Source organism: Hippocampus bargibanti, linkage group LG10 (assembly GCF_051943395.1).
Source record: "Hippocampus bargibanti isolate YZ-2025 linkage group LG10, ASM5194339v1, whole genome shotgun sequence".
NCBI lineage: Eukaryota > Metazoa > Chordata > Actinopteri > Syngnathiformes > Syngnathidae > Hippocampus > Hippocampus bargibanti.
In genome coordinates, this window is record NC_142743.1 from 21,267,603 (window position 1) to 21,287,710 (window position 20,108).

General features: G+C 40.1%; 1 protein-coding gene across 2 annotated transcripts in view; it reads right to left on the reverse strand.

The window, feature by feature from the left end:
* sgcz (sarcoglycan zeta) overlaps positions 1-20,108 on the reverse strand; it is a 160,489-nt gene that overhangs the window by 31,444 nt on the left and 108,937 nt on the right. For both annotated transcript variants that reach the window (XM_089006548.1, XM_089006547.1), the window contains 2 exons: positions 14,877-14,978; positions 349-436 (listed from right to left, as the gene is read on the reverse strand). In XM_089006548.1, the coding sequence (XP_088862674.1) occupies positions 349-436; positions 14,877-14,978 (190 nt within the window). The remainder of the gene's footprint in view (positions 1-348; positions 437-14,876; positions 14,979-20,108) is intronic.

A 20,108-nucleotide genomic window follows, 5' to 3' on the forward strand; every position in this document is an offset into this window, starting at 1 on the left:
CTATAGGAAGACGTCATACACGCCACAAATGCTCGGAATTATATCTTCTGAAGAACAATTGGCTTTCACTGATCCAATTAGAGCAGATAAAAATGATTCGGTCAAAGGAAAAAAAATAGCTTTCGGGGCTCGGTGAGAAAGCCAAATTGAAACAGATAGTATTTAGTTTAGTAAACAGAGGGGGGTAAAACACATTTAGGAAGTCAAGCAAAAACAAAGCAATATAACTTAATGTCCTTTGAGAAATGATCTATTGTCTTTGATGTGAATTTTTTCCACTCTTCATATTATATATGTGTGTGTGTGTGTGTGTGTGTCTGTGTGCGCACGCATGTGCGAGTGCCTTACCCACTGTAAGTTGACCAGTCAGTTGTCCGTCATCGGACCGAGCATTGATAGTCACATTTCTATCCGACTGCATGATCAATGGACTGTCCTGCAAAGAGTGACACAGAGCCGCCATGAGAATAACGGCCTCGGTAAGGTCAAAATTAACATTTAAGGTCAACCATGGTCCAGTGAACAAAATATCAGAGTGCCGCCATCCGTTATACTTTCACCACGAACATAACCGACAAGTACCGTTTTTGCCTGTTTTGTGAGGTCCAGGTGAAATCTGTTGAACTCCTCTGTCTTGTTGATGTCCGATTAAGACACTTGAGTTAAACTCTTCATCTTTCTCTCACTTCTCTTCAATTTAATTTTTGCAGCCACACAATTTCCTGTTCCATCTCTCTCATTTGTTTTGTTTTAATGCCACGGAATTGCTTTGTCACCATTAATTGGATAGCTCACAGGTGAGTGAATATCTGGGAAGGATTCCCTAAACGAATACTTTGTTGCATGCCAGGCTGAATTCCAGATGAGACTTGTGTCCAAATTGCAAGTTCTGGCCCACTGAAAGAGAAAAAGTCATCTTCCATATACCATGCCTTCGTTTTACAGCTCAACATGCGCTTTCGATATAAATGGATGCAGACGACCTGTCATAAGAATCCATCTAGAATCATGAGGATGAATGAGGTGTTTCACACTAAAAAAAGGCATTTTGTAATCAATTAATAACACGCCTGTAATGACAAATTAAACAAGTACAGCATTCAGCAAATGAAACACACTTTGCATGTTGAGGAGTGCAAGTGCTGTACATAACTGTCGGTTATTTCGACATTAATGACTAAACACATCCCGTGATGAATATGCAGTATTTCTTTTTGACATTATACCTAACAAATAATGTCACAACGTTTATATTCAGTTTGGATGAAAGAATTTCTAGATTCTACAATACTGTATTAAACTTAGGCGGCCCGGTATCGATTGGTTAGCACACTTCTTGACTTCACAGTACAGAGATCATGAGTTCAAGACCCGGTCCGGCCTGCCAGTGTGGAGTTTGCATGTTCTCCCCGAGCCCTCGTGGGTTTTTTTCCTCCGGTTTCCTCCCACATTCCAAAAACATTCATGGCAAGTTAATGGAACACTAAATTGTACTTCGGAGTGAATATGGTTGTTTTTCTCTGCAATTGGCTGGCATCTGGTTCAGGGTGTCCCCCGCCTACTGCCAAAAGACAGCTAGGATAGACACCCCCGCGACTCTAATGAGTATTATGCGGTCTGGAAAATGTATGTATGTATGTATTAAACTTTATATCATCTTTCTCTCTTTTTTAAGGTACTTATGAGTTCAAATAAAACAGGGAAGGCAACACGTTTTGCTTGCGCCTCTGAAACTACATCAAGCAAATACGTACACACAAGCATGCAAAGACAGAATGGCACATTTGACTGGTGAGTAACAAGCACACACAAACACACACACACAAACACACACTCACACACAGTAATTAGAGTTTTTAATTAAGGTCATGTACATGGTAACGCAGCTCATCGCAAACACACAAATGTGCACGCAACAGTCACTCAGGTAGAAAAACAAAATGATTTTGATGCACCCTGCGCATCTTCTGCGCACCCCAAAGGGTGAGCACTGGATTAATTATTTTCAGCAGGGCGTGGGATAGGCTTCACTGTATTATCTTTCCACTCTGTTTCAAGCGTATGGTTGCTTTGTGCAGCTTGACAGATGTAATGTTCTCGCACTTCATTCCAGCTCAACGGGCAGCGCACATGAGCGGCCCTGATGCCAGTCACTTTGTGCATTGCTCAGTCATTTCGAACCATGACTTCATATGGAAAATCTTATTTCATTAAGCAATCACATGCAAATGTAAATAATGAATATTAAGCAGACACTAATTCCTATTTGTATAGCACCTGCTTGACACCAAACAATGTGAATGGTGGGAGGATAAATTAAGTCACCATAATTGCATCTCCTATAAAGTGAAAATGAGGTACCAGCAATTAATGCATTTCTAATGTCAAGTAATCAGATAGCAGATTCTCTGCTCCTTCTCATTAAAGGAGCATGTGCAACAATACATTATCGCTACAAATCCGGGAACGAATGACCAATAGTCGTTTTCAAAGCCCGATCAAACTGGTTTTTCATGTATTTGTTTTGTGCAGTCCAAAATTAATGTGGTGACGGGCACCATCAAAATATAATGCACATATATTTGCTCTGGGTTGGATCACATAAGCAAGGTTTCTGTAAAGGTATCAATGCTGAGTGGCACTTTGGATGTGTGCAGTATACCTCTTTATTTTTTAGTTTAGCCTCTGAAACCGTGTTTTTGATGTCACCCTATGAGTTCATTATTGGAATAGGGTGCAGCGATCTGTCTGCATACTCATGATGGGAATGACATTTTTTTTAATCATCCGATTCAGTTCATTGAAAATAATCAAAGCAAAGGATCCATTCATGACCTATTCAAGTATTCTGATCCAGACACCCAACACTCTGTTACCTGTACTTCAATGTACTCCTCTATTTAATTTTCTTTAGAGGATGGGAAAGGCTGGGTGTACCGTCTGCGGCCTGAGACCAGAAAACAACAAGATCCGTTCATCTTTCTAAAAAAACTGCATAATTTCTCTTTAGGACATGAGTCAATCTGTTTTTTAACAAATGGGTAACCTACTCAACTCATTTAATTTTATTCAGCCATGGGAATTGGCATACTTCATTTCAGTATAGCTGGGCTTCACGTATGCATCTCCAAAAACAGCAGATGCATTTATGAATCAAATTTTCTGGCATCAATCTTTTCTTTTTTTTCCAACACCGTGCTTTTATTCCAAATACAAATGGAAGACCACACCAACCTTTAAAATGAGAGGAAAAAAATCTATAAAACTAAGAAATCCCACATTTTCTTGTCATTGACACTAGAACAAGGACACACAAACACTTCTAATCTGACTGTCAACAGATCTGAGGCCCATTTAGCTCGGCTTCACAATGACTACAGATGAGTCTAGCTCAGATAAACCTCAACACAATTCAACGGCACATTCACAAACAATCCTTTCGTGTAAAATAGCACTGATTAAAAAATATGAGTGTATGCTACCAAAGCAGCCTGGAGCATTTCTTCATAACATATCACATCTTGTGATAAGAGGACGGCTAGGTTTTATATTATGACTCAAGACAGAAATATCCTCCAGAAGCCACACGCATACAGATACACATGCATACACGCACACACACACGTGGAGAAATGGTATGCAGAAATGCAGCAAAAACAGTTGCAACTGTGTAACAGCATCTTATGCAGTTTACAATATCCCAACTTCAGTTTGATCAACTGAAATGTGACACCGAAAGAGCACCTTTGGGTGTCGATTCAAAACTCATAATATCTTGTACCTTTAAAGTAAATGGTGTTTCCATACTCTTTATTCTAGAATTTGTACACCACACTACAGCCACCATTGTTTCCACACTTACACGAAGTTTTTTTGACAAAATGTGGTAAAGTGTCTCAGCGGGAGTTTCGTCCCACCTTTGTGAGGTCATTGATTTTGTTACACCTGACTGAGGGCCAAGATCACAATCTCGACTGCGGTGCAAACCCAAAGGTGTTCAGTCAAGTTCTTCCAAATTAAAGTCATCCAAGCGTGCTATTATGGCTCTTGCTTTGCGCACGAGTGCACAAGCTGTTTCCCTGAAACATAACAGGTCATTCCCTAAACTGTTCCTACAAGCTTGGAAGCTTTCCATGCTAAAACGATTCAAACGTTCTTCTGCCAGTCACATTGTGTTTAAGTGTGTATCACGACCGACTTCGCTGAATATACGGCACATTTTCACAGTTGGTGGATTGTTACTAGTATTACTGCATATATTGTGATGTCATGAGAGGCTAGCTCTCAGCGGGACAGGACAAGAAGTGCAATGGACGACAGGTTTGGATACAAACAAAGGTTTTAATCAAGGGTTTCGGGGGGAATTCACAAGCAACAAAGGTTTGAATAGTGTCTCTTCCAATACTTAAATCCAAATAAAGTCTCTTCTGAGGTAAAACTGAAGACGGGGTTCTTTTCCAAGAGTCTCTAGGCCTCACCCCTCTTGACGTCCTCCTCATGTAGCCTAGCCACCTTTAGCAAGGTCCAAATCCAGTGTCCTGTCGTGGGGTCCCAACTGGCAATGAGTTCCACGCAGCAATCAACTTCTTCACAGAGCACAGCAACCGAGCTTGTCTTTCCCCAAGCTCCTCATTCAGAGACTCTCTGCCTTAAGAGCCTTGCCTGCCAATCAAGCCGTGATCAGCCGCAGGTGTGTGGTTTGAATTGCTGCCTTCCACCAGCTGGGGCCAAGACTCTCTTTAGGTGGAGCCATCTTAGGGGGATGTATTTCCCCTCCAGGACACAGCCTCTCGTGACATCACAATATCTATTGTACAGTTAACACAAAAGAGCAGGGGTCGGGAACATTCAGGTATGGCTCTCGAGCCATGTATGGCTCTTTTGATGATTGCATCTGACTCGCAGATAAAACTAAATACGTATACTCGCTTTTACATTGTTCATTTCCTGTTTGGGCTGCAGTTGGCAGAAAGCGCAATTTTGATTGGATGGTACTGACCTCAGTGCCGTTGATGTCGAAACAGGTAAACGCCCCATTTTGAATAAGCTCGACGAATAAAAAAGATGACTAATATTGGACACTTCAGGTTGATTGGACCGAAGAATTCGCCTTTGTGGGGACAACAGGTTCTGCCGTGATTCTAATTTCAAATGAAACAGTTGAATGTCAGTGGCACTTTGGCAAGCCCCATGCTAATGTTAGCATCAATATACTTCTGCGAGAGACAGCAGAAAGCAAGCGACTTCATGAGCACTGTGCAGGCTAACTAGCAGTAACCTGCAAGTCGACTTTCATTCTAATAGTTTGGCTGGATTTTTACCAACAATGAGGAACAGAAAACCATTCATATTAATGGTGAGTATTATCAAACAAATATTTTAAATAAGACAGAAAAACATTTCTAAATATTTTGCTTTTATGGCTTTCTTAGTCAAAAAGGTTCCCGACCCCTTGCCATTGAGATATGGTACATCTGGAACTGGTCGCCAGGAAACTGATTCTTGATCTATATTGTATTCATTTTGGAGTTCATTTGAAAATCTTGACTAATCTGAATAGTATAAACAAGCTGGTCATGAATACGTCACAATAATCGGTGAATGTAATGTCAAAGTTGAAAAAAAAATCATCATATGTTTTGTTGCTCTTTTTAGATCGGAACTTTGATGTTCAAAGTGGGATATGTCCGCCCCATCTCAATTTTGAATGCAGCATTTAGAATATCTCAGAGGGAAGCAATTTCACAAAAGTGCCATCCTGTCAGTTAAAGAACCCCATTCATCCATGTGCATTGCTAAGTGTGGCAACGGACCGGAAAGAATCACAATAAAATTATATTTTTATGCCCACTCACTTCACTTACCGTTGCACTGTTTTCACTCATCTCTACCTTTCTGTTTACGCAAAAGAAGCAAGGCAGTATCAACGTATACTGTAAAAACGTTACAGGCCCCTTTGAGCCACAACAACACAAGGTCACTTCATAATTTGATTTGCCATTGATTATAGATGCAGGCACGGGGTTGGGTGCCTCGGGCACTTAGTGTAATTAGCGTGCAAACAGTGAGATGTTGACTGTTGGTTCATCATCATAGCCTCGGGGCATGACTGCACATGAGCCTAATAACAGCTTTTACCTTGTCTGTCTATGTGTGCCTTACGATTGGCTCTGGGAGTCAGCTGCTTTGGGCTAACCCCATTTTCTTGAGTGTGTTGTGCGTAACGGTCACCACTGCTGTTGTTTCTCTTGGTTAGGCTTTCGTTAGCTTTATCTTGTCTATGAGGTCTTCTTGAGGTAGTCATGGGACATAAGAACATTTGTCTACAACAGGACTTGGGTCTGCAATTTAGCTGACAAAGATATGAGTTTGAGAATGGGTGCAAGGCAGGCCGGAACGGCTGGAGAAAAATGTCAGGTGTGATGTGTGATAGAAGGGTTTCAGCTAGGATGAAAGGAAAGGTGTATAAAACGGTGGTGAGACCAGCTATGATGTTTGGACTGGAGACAGAGCCACTGAAGAAAAGATAGGAAGCAGAGCTGGATGTTGAGGTTTTCTATGGGAGTGACCAGGTTGGATCAGATCAGGAATGAATGTATCAGAGGGACAACCCATACTAGAGGCTTTGGAGAAAAAGTCAGAGGATCCAGACTGAGATGGTTTGGACATGTCCAGATGAGAGAGAGTGACTATATCGGGAGAATGATGCTGAGCTTTGAACTGCCAGGCAGGAGACCAAGAGGAAGACCAAAGAGGAGGTTTATGGATCTTGTCAAAGAGGACATGAAGGTAGCTGGTGTGAGAGATGAGGATGCACAAAATCGGGTTAGATGGAAGACACTGATTCGCTGTGGCGACCCCCGAAGGCAAAAGCCGAAAGGAAAAGAAGAAGACAGGTATTGTAGATCAGTCAGATGCATGAAGTAATTTCTGGAAAACTCAAGAGTCATACACTTGGTATGACGACAGAGAAGGAGTGCCAATGCTTTTTCTACTGTGTTCCTGTAGAAAATATATAATAATAATAATACATTTCATTTTAAGTGCCTTTCAAAGCTCTCAAGGACACTTGAGAGCTATATATTTATATATTCATAATTAATGTCCTCTGTCAGTTAAATTCAAATACCTGTGAATGCATTTAATTAGATAAGATACTTTTAAAAATTAATAAATAGAATTCATGTATGGAATATCTTTCAAATCATTTCTCTAACTACCCAGTAGCGTCTGCCTGTGTTCTAAATAATGTATCAGCAAGTAATAAATGAGTTGGTTGGGTCAGGCAGGCAGGCTGGTTAAAATTGATCTCAATAGACTTGACGATAGTTCTCGCTACAGTCAGAGTAAAAAAAAACAGAATAGCAATCAAACAGTAATTAAATCTGTTTCGACTTGATTATAGTTGTTGCTAGAGTCAGAGTAAAAAATACCAATCAAACGGTGAGCGATTAAATAGCCTGCAGTCTCCCTCTATTGCTCTTCATTCTGGAAAATTTGCAAGCACTATTGAATAAGTAATGGACTTGTGTTGGGCAGCACTTATGTCTTGTTTTGGTACCCACCAGTCACGTAACAGCAGAAATGAAGAGAAACATTCCCACATGCTGAGATTCTTAACACCAAAATGATGTGTTATATATTATTTACGTATCTAAAAATTTGGTTCGATGCCCTGTCAACCAAAATAAGGAATTCCTTTATCATGGTCCCTCCCCACCTGCCACTGAGATGAGTATTTTCACCCGGTTCTAATGACTATAGGGAATATTTTTTGGACAACAAATATGACAAGGCACAGGTTGGGCCTCCATTGAGTATAAATATTGTCTTGGTGAGCAAGCCCATCAATAAAAACTGAAAACTGAATACAGCTTTCACATAATTAAACAGAATAATGAGCTGAACACAACTTAATGAAATGAATACAACTTTGGAAGATGCATATTTCATCACCACAATTGCACAGATCAATATAAATTAAAGGCACAGTACAACTAGTATAGTTCATTTTACACTCCAAATCTCTGTATCTATCATCTGATCGGGAATTTGGAAGGTATTCAAATGCTGTCACGTGTGCATTTTGTAACAGTGTTGTAGATATAGTATTGTCGTGCCTTACGAGTTAATAGAGCCCCTCACTCATGTCCCTGTGTTTTATTCTACAATAACCGATTATTCCTCTGGTGATTTGACCTTGTCTTTTATTATCTTGAATGCCTTCAAGCCAGAACATTAACCCAAACAAATAACACAGTCATCCTTGAAGACAGCACAATATTATTGTTTTGAGATCATTTCTCATGTATCTTTTCATTGTGAAGCAAGACCATAATGACCTCAGACATCTGTACTACGGGTACAAAGACATCTGTGACAATATGTTTGAAGGAAGGTGGTAAGACAATTGCTTTTTTTATTGTTTTGTCAACCAGTTGAGATTTTGATGCTTTGCATCCAGTTTTTTTAAGATGGATATCTATTTGTATTTTCATAATTTGATTTACCAGAATCGGATGTATTGTGTAAAACATTTCTTGGAGAAGATTTCTGGAAATTCATTTATTTCAACCGCCCATTAATCACATTTTTTTGAAAAATGGTCGGAACATTTTCTCCAGACAAGATTTAAGATTGTGGTATTTATTGTAGCGTTTGAAGGATGTGAGTGACCCTTGAGAGAGAGGCTGGCAGGAGTACATGATTAATATTCGACTTCATTTTATCTCTTCACTAACCCCTGAAAGGCTCATATGACTTCCATTCTTGTGACATTCAAAAAAAATGTTGTAAAATGTTAATGCATTTTCCCCCCTTTTTTTTAAACAAGACTCCTGACTGTGTCTGATACTGACGAACTCTAAATTTTTGACTGTGGAGGCAGTGAGTGACTCAACATGCAGAGAAACAAACCACATACTGGACACTTCTCAGGTTGGTCTTGAAGAAAATATGTCTGTATTTATTTCTTTATTTTTGCTCAATATTTAATGTATCAACGGTGCAAGAGTCAACTTCTTGTTTGATCTATTCTTAATCTTGTTGGGGTCTTGGAAACCCTGGGAAAACGGACAACCTAACCAGTTGTGCCTGTATGGAGCAAAGTTCTCAATTTCTAGCAATTTAACACTTATTACAGTATGTTGCAATAATTGTTATCTTCAGTCTTCAGAAAGAAAATGTCACACAGAATGCACAAGGTTGATGAACAGCTTCATTTGAATAAATTGTTTATCAGTAGGAGGGATGGAGGTAAGACACGACATCTTAAAGAATTACATGGCATTCACTTAAAATTTAACAGAATTTAGAAAATAGGATTTTCTCAAAGGCTTAATTTAAATGCAGAGATATTGCTGCCAAACCTAAATATGATCTAAATTGTGGATTTGAATGGGAGTCAAAGCATCCGGCAAAAGGAGTGTAATCTCTGAATCTCAAGCAATTAGTGCCCCAAGGATTCATGAGTTGTTCGGGGATGATATCGCCGACATTTGATTGGACTGGGATTTGAAATAATGTTATTTGTGATAATTCTCTAAAATTACACACACACACACGCACACACACACACACACACACACACACACACACACACACACACACACACACACACACACACACACACACACACACACACACACACACACACACACACACACACACACGCCCCCACACAGCCATACACAAAAGTAGAAAATATTCATATTATTCGAGATGCTCAGATTAATGGCTACAATCACGATCAGATGATATTTGTGAAAATGTGCATGATATGTGAAAGCAATTCAAACCCTTTAATGGCAAATCGATCGGTTTTGTGGTCATTTGTCCGATGATTCTAATTTTATTACATATGGGAAGAGCAGATGTTGTATAAGTGTCAGTGTAACATTACTTGTTATCTACTTTTTATAACATTACTTATCCTTAACCAGCATTGCATATGTAATTGATGAATTGAGTTCCTATTTCATAAAGAAATGGAAGTCCCAATTTGTTAAAAAAAAAATGTGAAAGTGAATTCACCACCATGCTGTTACAAGCCGGTCAGAGGTGGTCGACAGGTGGTTTTTCAAATGTCTTTTCCAACACCAGAACCATTCAGCTAGAATAACAACAAAAGAAATACAACAAGCTTGTTCCAATTCCTGTGAGAGAAAGTTAGTGTTGATCATGTGCAATTAAAGTCCAAATAAAACCCACAATTATAGTCACACGTGTTACAATTTCACAACTATCACAGCCTTAAACCTTCCTCCTAAAATGAGTTCTGCTTGTGTCTGCTTGCATCTTATTGTTTACAATGTTTCAAAGTTAAAATCAACCACCAAGGGACCACCAAAGTGTGAGCTGCCAAATGTTCCATTAGAAAGTCCCACCGTTCAATTATAGCTTTAAAGTTGGAGAAGTTTCAACAAGTTCATGATCCAAGGGAAGAACACTGAAAAGTACGCAGTGAGGGAAGAATAACTACAGTAAAGTCTCGTGATATCGATATTCAAGGGAGTCCGAAAAAATATCGATATAACCGGGACTATCGATATGTCCGACCCTGTTTGCATGTAATTTTCTCCGTGCGTGCATAGAAATAGTATCGATATAACCGGGACTATCGATATATCCGATATCGATATAACGAGACTTTACTGTATAATTGATAAGAGCATAAATGAAGTTATCCTGCCACTTTCATTCATCAGCAATACGTTCCAGTCTAGCCTGAAGCTGCGACAGAGGACGCTGCTTGCGGGAAGAGGTTCTTTTAATTACCAATTGAAGCAGTTTCCGCCTTACCTCATCTTTTGCATGATGTGTAAGTGTTGTCATATTGCGATACACCCACAGAGACACTCCTTTCATAAATCACCCCCCACTCACAGCATGCTAACATCTATCCTATCGGATCTGTCTGTGACAGCGATTTCCACCAAAGAAGCGAAGCCCTTATCCCGGCAGTCGACGCCACATAAATAGGACAGTCTCTCGAGAGGCTGTATCACACTATGGGTGAGAGAGAACCCTGTAACTCAAGACGAAAGACAGAAAATAAGTGATATTTGTGTGGTGGAGGGGGATGGGGGTGGTGTAGTCATAGATCATGGGAGGAAGAAAAAGAGCAGACTAAAAGGCAACAAACAAAGAAACTTAAAAAGAAAAGCATTGAAGTCTTGTATGTCTTGCAGTGGGAAAGGTTGTTATGTGGTCCCTTTGGGGACAATTACATGCGGACTGGGCAGTAAGAGGCAGTGTTAGGCAATGGATGTGATACTCACAGAGGATGGGCTTGTGTTAGAGCAATCACTAGAGGATTGCACCACAATTGTCCACATCAAGAACAGTCAAGGATTTTGGGATCCCCTCACCCACACACCAAAAACCATTTCTTTTTTAATTTATTGTTTCATATTTTTGTCAAGATTTTTCTTGATAGTGTGTAAGAAGTGCAACAAGAAGTCACTGGTGACAGGTAAAATGCAGTTTATGTTCATTATCACCCTAGTTTTTCTCATTACTTTACTGCAAATTTCCCCATTGTGGGACGAATAAAGGTATTCTGATTCTTTCTATCCCTCAAATTGAGAATTAGAGACTCTATCCATGCCGAGGGCTTCTTTGTCATCCTTGCTGGCACTGTGACCACTAAAGCTTCCACTTGGGACTGGTCTATGATCATGGACGCTAACCCCTGCACTCAATACTTACCCCACTTTTCCTTTGTTTTCTGATTTGTCTTTTGGTGTGTTAATAATTTTATTGTAAATCATCAAAATTATTTCGGCATTCCAAATAATTGCAATAAACACACACGGGATGAAATGCTATATCCAGTAAGTGTACATAGACAGATCTATAAGATTGCTTTATCTTAAATATTTATCTAAATAAAAAAATAAGACAAAAGCTATGATGGACCGATATAATATGCTTATATTTTCTATTCATTTTTGTTTATATGCTCTTGTCTTGAACTTTCTCCCTTTTCCAATGTTGCTGCTGTAAATGGGGAGACAAATAATGGTTTTCTTATCTTAAAATTTAAATCTATATTCGAATCCAATTGTTTTTTACTCAGTAATATCCAACCATCCATTTTGTAATCCGTTTATCCTGACAAGGGTCTCTGTTGCTGGAGCCCATTTTCTAATCCGTTTATCCTCATGAGGGTCGCGGTTGCTGGAGCCTATCCCAACTGTCTTCGGGCAGTAGGCGGGGGACAACCTGAACTGACTCCAAGCCAATCGCAGTGCACACATAAATGAGTTACCATCCACACTCACACTCACACCTAGGGAGAATTTAGAGTTTTCCATTAACCTGCCATGCATCTTTTTGGAACGTAGGAGGAAACTGGGGACAAAACCCACGCAGACATTAGAAGAACATTCAAACTCCACACACGAAAGCGACGTTCGGAATTGTTATCGCACTGTTAATGCTAACATAGTGCCCTGCCTACATTAGTACTTCTCAATTGTTTTATGTTTTTGATTACTGGCCTTTTTTTCTCAGGATGTCACAACTGTGTGTGCTTTTTCACCATTTGCAGTAGAGTTCGTTTTCAAATTATGCTATACTCCAATGTGATCCATTGAGAGCATTCATTCGTTCAGTTTCCAATCCAGTCGTGGCAGTGTGCTTTGGGCTATCGGCGGGGGACACCGTGATCCGGTTGACCGGCCAATCGCAGGGTTCACAGAGATGAACAACCACACTGCTCACACCTAAGGACCGCTTTTATATTTCCATCAGCCTGCAATGCACGTTTTTGGAAGGTGGGAGGCAACAGGTGTACCCGGAGAAAACCCATGCAGGCCTGAGGAGAACATGCAAACTCTCCATATGGAGGCCGCAGCTGGGTTTGAACCTGGTACCTCTGCACTGTGAAGTTGCTAACCACTGGATCAGCAGGCCACCCAAATGAGACCAAAAACAAATTAATGCAGCTAATACAAGACTTCAACGGAGACAAAGGCTGCATAACAAGGTTACGTTTGTGAAATGATTTGAATGTACAAATAGACATTTTTCCTCTTCTTACTTTGAAAATAGAAGACAAGGACTGGAGCTTTAACCGCTTTGCCAGCTGGTGATTCTGCCAGCTGCCTCCATCCTCCCATATTGTCAAAGAGCACATGCACTTGTATGAGAGGCCACAAGCACTGGTTTGAGAGGAGATTCCTAAGAGCTGGCAGTCATTTTGGCCACTGAACAGCTTTATTCTTTGTCCACATCGTCCTTGCTCCGTAACCTGGGTCTTTCAAAGCTTTGTTGGTGATTTTAAAGGTCTGTCCAACAATCCAGTGATTCTAGATTCTTAACAAATCCCTATTGTTCTTGGTTCACAGTTTAAGCTACTTCTCCATTCTACGGATATGCTAATACTATCACTGCATTTGTCATACAAGCTATTTTATTATAAGATAATATCATAACGTAAACGCCAGTCAAGTGTTTAGCATGCCGGCTTCACAGTGCAGAGGTCATGAGTTCAAGACCCGGTCCGGCCTCCCTGTGTGGACTTTGCATGTTCTCCCGGGGCCCACGTGGTTTTTCTCCGGGTCCTCCTTGTCAGTATGAGAGCGAATGGCTGTTTGTCTTTGTGTGCCCTGCAATTGGCTGGCAACAAATTCAGGGTGTCCTCCGTCTCGTGCTTAAAGACGGCTGGGATAGGCTCAGGCACGCCCGTGACCCGAATGAGGAATAAGCCGTACAGATAATGGATGGATAATAACTTCACTCAGAAGAATGGAGACCTCAGCCAAGGCTGATTTGTCAAAAAAAGTGGGGGTGGCGGTGATCTTTTAACTCTTAAAAAGACTCGCACAGCGCACGCTGCCAACCATTGCAATGAGTTAGTCCTGTTACAATGCTAATGGAGAATACATGTGTTACCTCCTCCAGGTATAACAAAGCAGACCAATTCCAACTATTACAGTAATGTTAATTTTTTTCCCCGTCTTTCTTCATATGAGTGGTCATGCCTGGAGAGGGATAAGGTGGATGACAATCCGTTTTTACTCCAAATGTCTAGGATCTTTGAAAGGACATTGAATTCAATTACACCCTCCACAGTTCCATTATTCGTTGAAGCAATTTCCACTGATAATGGTGCAATGGATAGATGGCGTAATCATATCTTAGAGCTGTGAAGATCTCATGGCTGGGGCAATGTTCAGAAGTTTTGATTGAAAGACTGGTTTTGTTGTTGCTTATTGTCAATAAATCCAAGGTTCAGGGGATTTTGGAATCTGGGCTCCAAGTTTTCTGACAGGATCAGCAGCTTTTTCTGTCTGTAACGATTTATTGGAGATAAATAAAACCCACAGCCATGCCACTGTTCGAATGAGCGTGTATTTGTTTGCTTCTCTGTGGGTAGAAAAGAGAAGTGTAATGAAACATTTATTTAATTTATTGTGGATTTTCTGTCCTTTCACATCGCATGGTAAATGTACATCGAACTTTTATGTGTGTCACTGCCATTCTTGGGGCAAAAATGCAGCCTTGCTACAAGTGGACATCCATTGTCCATGTTGCCTCCACTTCCACTCAGAGAAAGCTTGATAAATCTGTGTGGGTTTGATGGATGGAGATGTTTTGAATAATATTGTATTCATGAGTGAGATACACTGACATTTATTTTTCAGACATGTTGACATCAACTTCTTTACAAATATACAGAAATTCAACAAAATCCTGATAAAATAGTATCTGTTTACTCCACAGTAAAAATAAATCTAGTACGATTTTGAATCCAGTTTTCCTGTCCACATGTACTATCTCTCTACTTCGTGTTGCATATACATACAGTATGCCTGTATGAGTGAAACATTGCAGTTGTGAGTTGCAAAATCTTAATTTTAAACACTTACCCTTCGTGACTTGATCTCTTTGACGTATAAAGGCAATAGGAACTCAGACACTCCCTCCAGCCTCACCCCTTCTTTGGTGACTCGCAGATTGCCCATTCCTTCCTAGAGCCAGAGAGGTGATGAGTATGGTCAGTAGTTGATTGGTAGAATAGCCACAGGAGAATACCTGTTATATTCATTACATTTTTGGCATGATGAGTCTTTTTTTATCAAGGGAAACCACCTGGTACGATATGAGTCCCATTGTTTTCTACTGTCTCATAAGAAAAATGTTTGAAATATTCTGCAATGACAGAAGCTTTGACAACAGTCCAGAGAATGACTTTACTGCCAATATTTGAGCTCACCCGTGTCTGAATTACACGATGAGGTGATAATGAGGGACTCGTCACTGTTCGGTTCCTTCTGAAAGGCCAAATGGTGTGTCACTCAATGGCTACAAATCAGTTTGACTTTAGGGCACATCGCTTTTTTAGTAATTTTCACATATATTGATGAAAATGACTGAATGTAGTGAAAGGAACTTTGAATGTGGAAAGGTTCTTTTGCACATTATCATTAACTGCCGGTGCAATGAACCAACAAAGCTTTTCAAATTGAAAACTTGAGAGCGTGAGAGAGATGGGGTGGGAGAGTTAAGGGTGATGATGAGACATGACACGGAGCTGGAGAAGATGTTCAGGAGTGAGAAAAGATATGATTTTGTTCAAATAAAATTCCCCCAAAAACTATTGCAAAGGTGCGGAAGCCTCAAAATCTCAGGTGCAAAATTATATTCTTGTTTTTTTTTTCTTCTACAATAAACAGCCTTCAATATGTTGATGGTTTCGAGGAACTATTTGTAATTCTTTTGGAGCAATTATTGGGACACATCCTTGCAATGAAAAACAAAGATAAATGACTTCAGAGAATGAACGAGTCGATGTTTTCCATTGAATTGAACCAATTGGGCTTTTGTTGTCTAATGTGGAAAGATGAGGCGACCAAAATGAGGAAGAGAGAAACAAGAATACCTGACAGTGACAGCTTCTCAAAACTAAACTGTGCAGGAATATATTAGTTTGGAAGAATCCACTTACAAAGACACCCCACCATCTCCATTAATATATAGTATCCATGTAAACTTTACACAACACAATGGCACCCTGGAAGATATAACAAGGCATTGATATGGACACCAACTAACTGTTGAGATCAACCTATGCAACTTTTGAGACTTGAGCAACTCTCAAGACTTTTGATTAGTGTATGAACGTCCATATGAATTGAGCAAGGACCATGCAAGAGCAACAGAATATGCAGTACATTGCATTGCAATGTGAGCAGGGCATAGACTACAGCAGGGGTGTCAAAGTCATTTTTTTTTCTGTGGGCCACATTGTAGTTATGGTTTCCTCTCGAGGGCTGTTATGAATTTGGGGAACCCATTAGAATGTTTAAATCCCTTCAAATATTACATATAGAGCACACAGCAAATTAATGAATAACTCGTTTTCAAATCTGAAGTCAAGAATAATGACTTTTATTGTGGTTGACATCCAAAAATATGAAATTTTGGCTCAGATTTTAGCAATCATCATGGAATTTAACAAGTTTGATTTGCTTTCGCGGGCCGAAAAAAAAAATGATGTGACGGGCCGGATTTGGTCCGCGGGCCTTGACTTTGACACCTGTGGACTACAGCCTGCTTCTCATCTGCCGGTCCCGACAGGAATGGCCCATTGCCCCCCCCCCCAAAAAAAAACAACAACAACAAACAAACAAAAAAAACATCACTTCACTGGGAAATTAATCTGAGAAAATTATTGGGGGGGCGTTGAGTGCTCTTTGTTATCAGGTGGACTTTGGCTGGCAAGCACCCCCTTTGATAATGACATGAATACATGAAAATGATGGTTCTATAGAAATGTTAGCCTTGTGAAAATTCTAATCATTCATTTATGGTCTCCTCCTATTTCATGGATTATTGCAACAATGCAGTGTGATGTAAAGGCAATAAGCCTTGAATGACACAATACAGTAAAATCCACATTGATTTACATAGCGCTTTAACAACAGCTGAAGCTGCAACAAAGCACTGTTGAGGTGGTACTACAGCCCAGGTTGCTTTGATAGTTGCCTTCAGCTCATCTGTGTTCCAGAGGGTGGAGTCAGTCAGTTTCAGTAAATATTCTGAATTATTATGTTCACTATGAATTGTAGTTAGGTCCAGCGAGTTTGCTTGTCAATGAAGCACGGGGACATTATCATCAATAAATTGTGATTTTGGTATTTGTGCAAAATCCCGCTGGTAAATCAATTAAGCATCAAGAAGGCGAAGGCTATCTGTTGCTGGTAGGGCACCTATGCTAATATTAGTTGTACATCAGAAAACATAAGAGAACAACACCTGCATCAGCAGCTGTGGAAACGTTCTGTTTGAACGCTTCCGCTAACTAATTTGGCCTATGGGCCTCTTCACTTCTCCAGTATCTGTTTTGTATCATTGAGTCCCAAATGTAGTTGAACTTTTACTTTGATCTGAAAATAGGACTTGCACTACTGGGTAATAGTTCAGTGATGTTTCTCCTTAGGGTAGGTGCAACACTTCTGAAGTATCTGGTTCGCGAGTACTTTGACACGAGGAATGCAGCCCTTTGGCCACATTCCGTGATACATCCCCACGCAATGGCGCTTTATGCACTGATTTTAGCCTCAGTACACTTCTTGTGAACCACACTCAAATTATTGAATCAGTTTTGCTTCACAATCCTCTTACGGCTACAGTTATCATTTTGTGCCATGTGTTTGCTTTCACTCTACTTTGGATTAATGTGCCTGGAGACATAACACCTTCCTGGGTGATCATATTTCATGGTTTCCCTACCTTGTGAAAGTGAGTTGCACTTTTTTTTACCCCCCAAAATTCAAAAATGCCTTCAATATTCGGATGTAATGAGGTGCACCTGTGTATGCCCAGATAGCATAATATGATCCCAAGAGGATGTGTTCGAATGGGAATTGCCATCGGAGCAATTTAATTGAAGGTTTCTTACTTTGAGAAATGGGGCTGCCATGTTGTGACTTTAAAAACGAGCATCTCTTCACGTATCATCATAGATGCATGACACAAATAATTTGGGTGATCTGCCATTGTAAGAGACAAAAGGGAGCATTTGGAAAAATGTAATAGGCATGAAATAGAGACGGCAGATGCATAAACTTTGTACCTCAAAATGTAATTTACATCGATCCTTGTGTTTTTAAATTGAAACTTCACATGCTTCTGGGCGAAACAACTGTCATCATAACAATGAAGGTAATAGTGTGAAAATAGTCAACATATTGCAGAGCTGGGCGTCCACTGGGCGTCCAGTGGTAATAGATGTACAGTATATGCAGCAATCCAATTCCTTGTCTGTAATCGTGTAATTTCCACAAAGCTGATTTTGTTTGTTTTCCGACACGTGGCTCTGAAATACCTTGTCCTTATCATAATCAGAAAACCTTTATTCATCCCACAATGGGGAAATTTGCAATGTCTTGATGGGGTGAGTGCTCATCAGAAATGAGTAGTCATGATTGGGTATTTATGATGTGTAAGTTTGAAGAGGACAAATGAATTCACGGACAAGTTTCATAGATTGTATTTGAGATCTGTGGAATATGTTGGATAAATTACTTCGATACATGGCACCGTAATGCCACGGGACCAAAATCTTTTTACAGATAGAGTATTACAGTAACCTTTCTGAGAGCTTGAAGAGTTAATGTCTTCATGAGACAACAACAGGTGGACTTACACCATACAAGGCAGGTGGCAAAGTGTTATGATGTTGTTTTGACACTGCGGCAAATCCTGGAAGTTGCTGTCCAAAATGATTGATCCCTCCCTGCACGCACAGAGCTCTCATCTGCGGATGGCGGAGATCAGTGTGTAGCACATGCCAGTTGGTTGTCAACACTTCCTGGCTCACCAGGTATTACAATCCTGGTGGGTCTTGTATGGACACATGTACCACAGCATGTGTTTTTATCCATCCATCCATCCATCCATCCATCCATCCATCCATCCATCCATCCATCCATCCATCCATCCATCCATCCATCCATCCATCTTCTAATCCGCTTATCCTCACAAGGGTCGTGGAGGTGCGGGAGTCTCTCCGGTTCAGGGTACACCCTAGGATCTAGGAAATGTCGACAAATGCCCATCCAATTCTATGGTAATATTATCCAATGAAGAATGACCAAACTAAGACGACAACATTAACATGAACATGGATGTTGTTGTCTTAGTTTGAAACAATAAACAGTAAGATGAACTGACACATTCTGCAAAGGTCGTAGTGGAATCAAATCATTGTAGTGACATTTTCCATTAAAATCTGCATAATTTATTGTTTTGGCCAGGTTAATTTGACCTTTATAGTAAATTACCTTATATCATTATGTTCATTATCCAAGGTGGGCACAAAACAAATAATAAAAATAATAATTGAAAGAAGTTCATAGCGGAGTTACATTTTCAATGAACATTTGTGTCATTACTCACTTAAAAAAGTAAAATATGTTTTTCTTGTTGTTTTGGTGGGGAGGGGATTTTTCTTGGGGGGTGGAGAACAGATAATGGCTTTTATGAACATGTTCGAAACATCTCAAGTATGACACATTTGCGGTCAAAACACACACACACACACACACACACACAAACGTACACCCACAAACACACACATCAAGGAGCGGTAGTGTACTTCAGATCATCAAGCTTGAGATTGGACTGGACTCACAGACGGACAGGCCATCACTCAAGAGACTACTGCTGTGTGTGTAACCATGGTTTCCTCGGGTAGTACATTAGTTACTCTATTAGCAGGCACGTTTCCTTGAACAGACTGTGTGTTGTTTTGTTTTTCCTCCTTTAACTGCTGTGCAGGGCTATGGAAGCAAACATATAATCGCTACCTGCTTCTTCCAAAATCATCACTTTTCAAGGGACAAAAAAAAAAAAAAACAGTATGTTTATCCGATCCTTAACATTCCATTATTAAAGAGTGGAAGCCATTGTCAGCACTTTTGTCTGGTTAGTAATTTGTTGAATAAAGGTCACACGGACACAAACAAGTGGAAAGGCTGAAATTGCACTGAAATGTCCCCATCGTTTGCAGAAGAGTTTTTGGCTTGACACCAGCCGTATGGTGAACTTCACTCTGAGTTCTTTTATTTATTTGTCGTTTGAAATTCTGACTACTT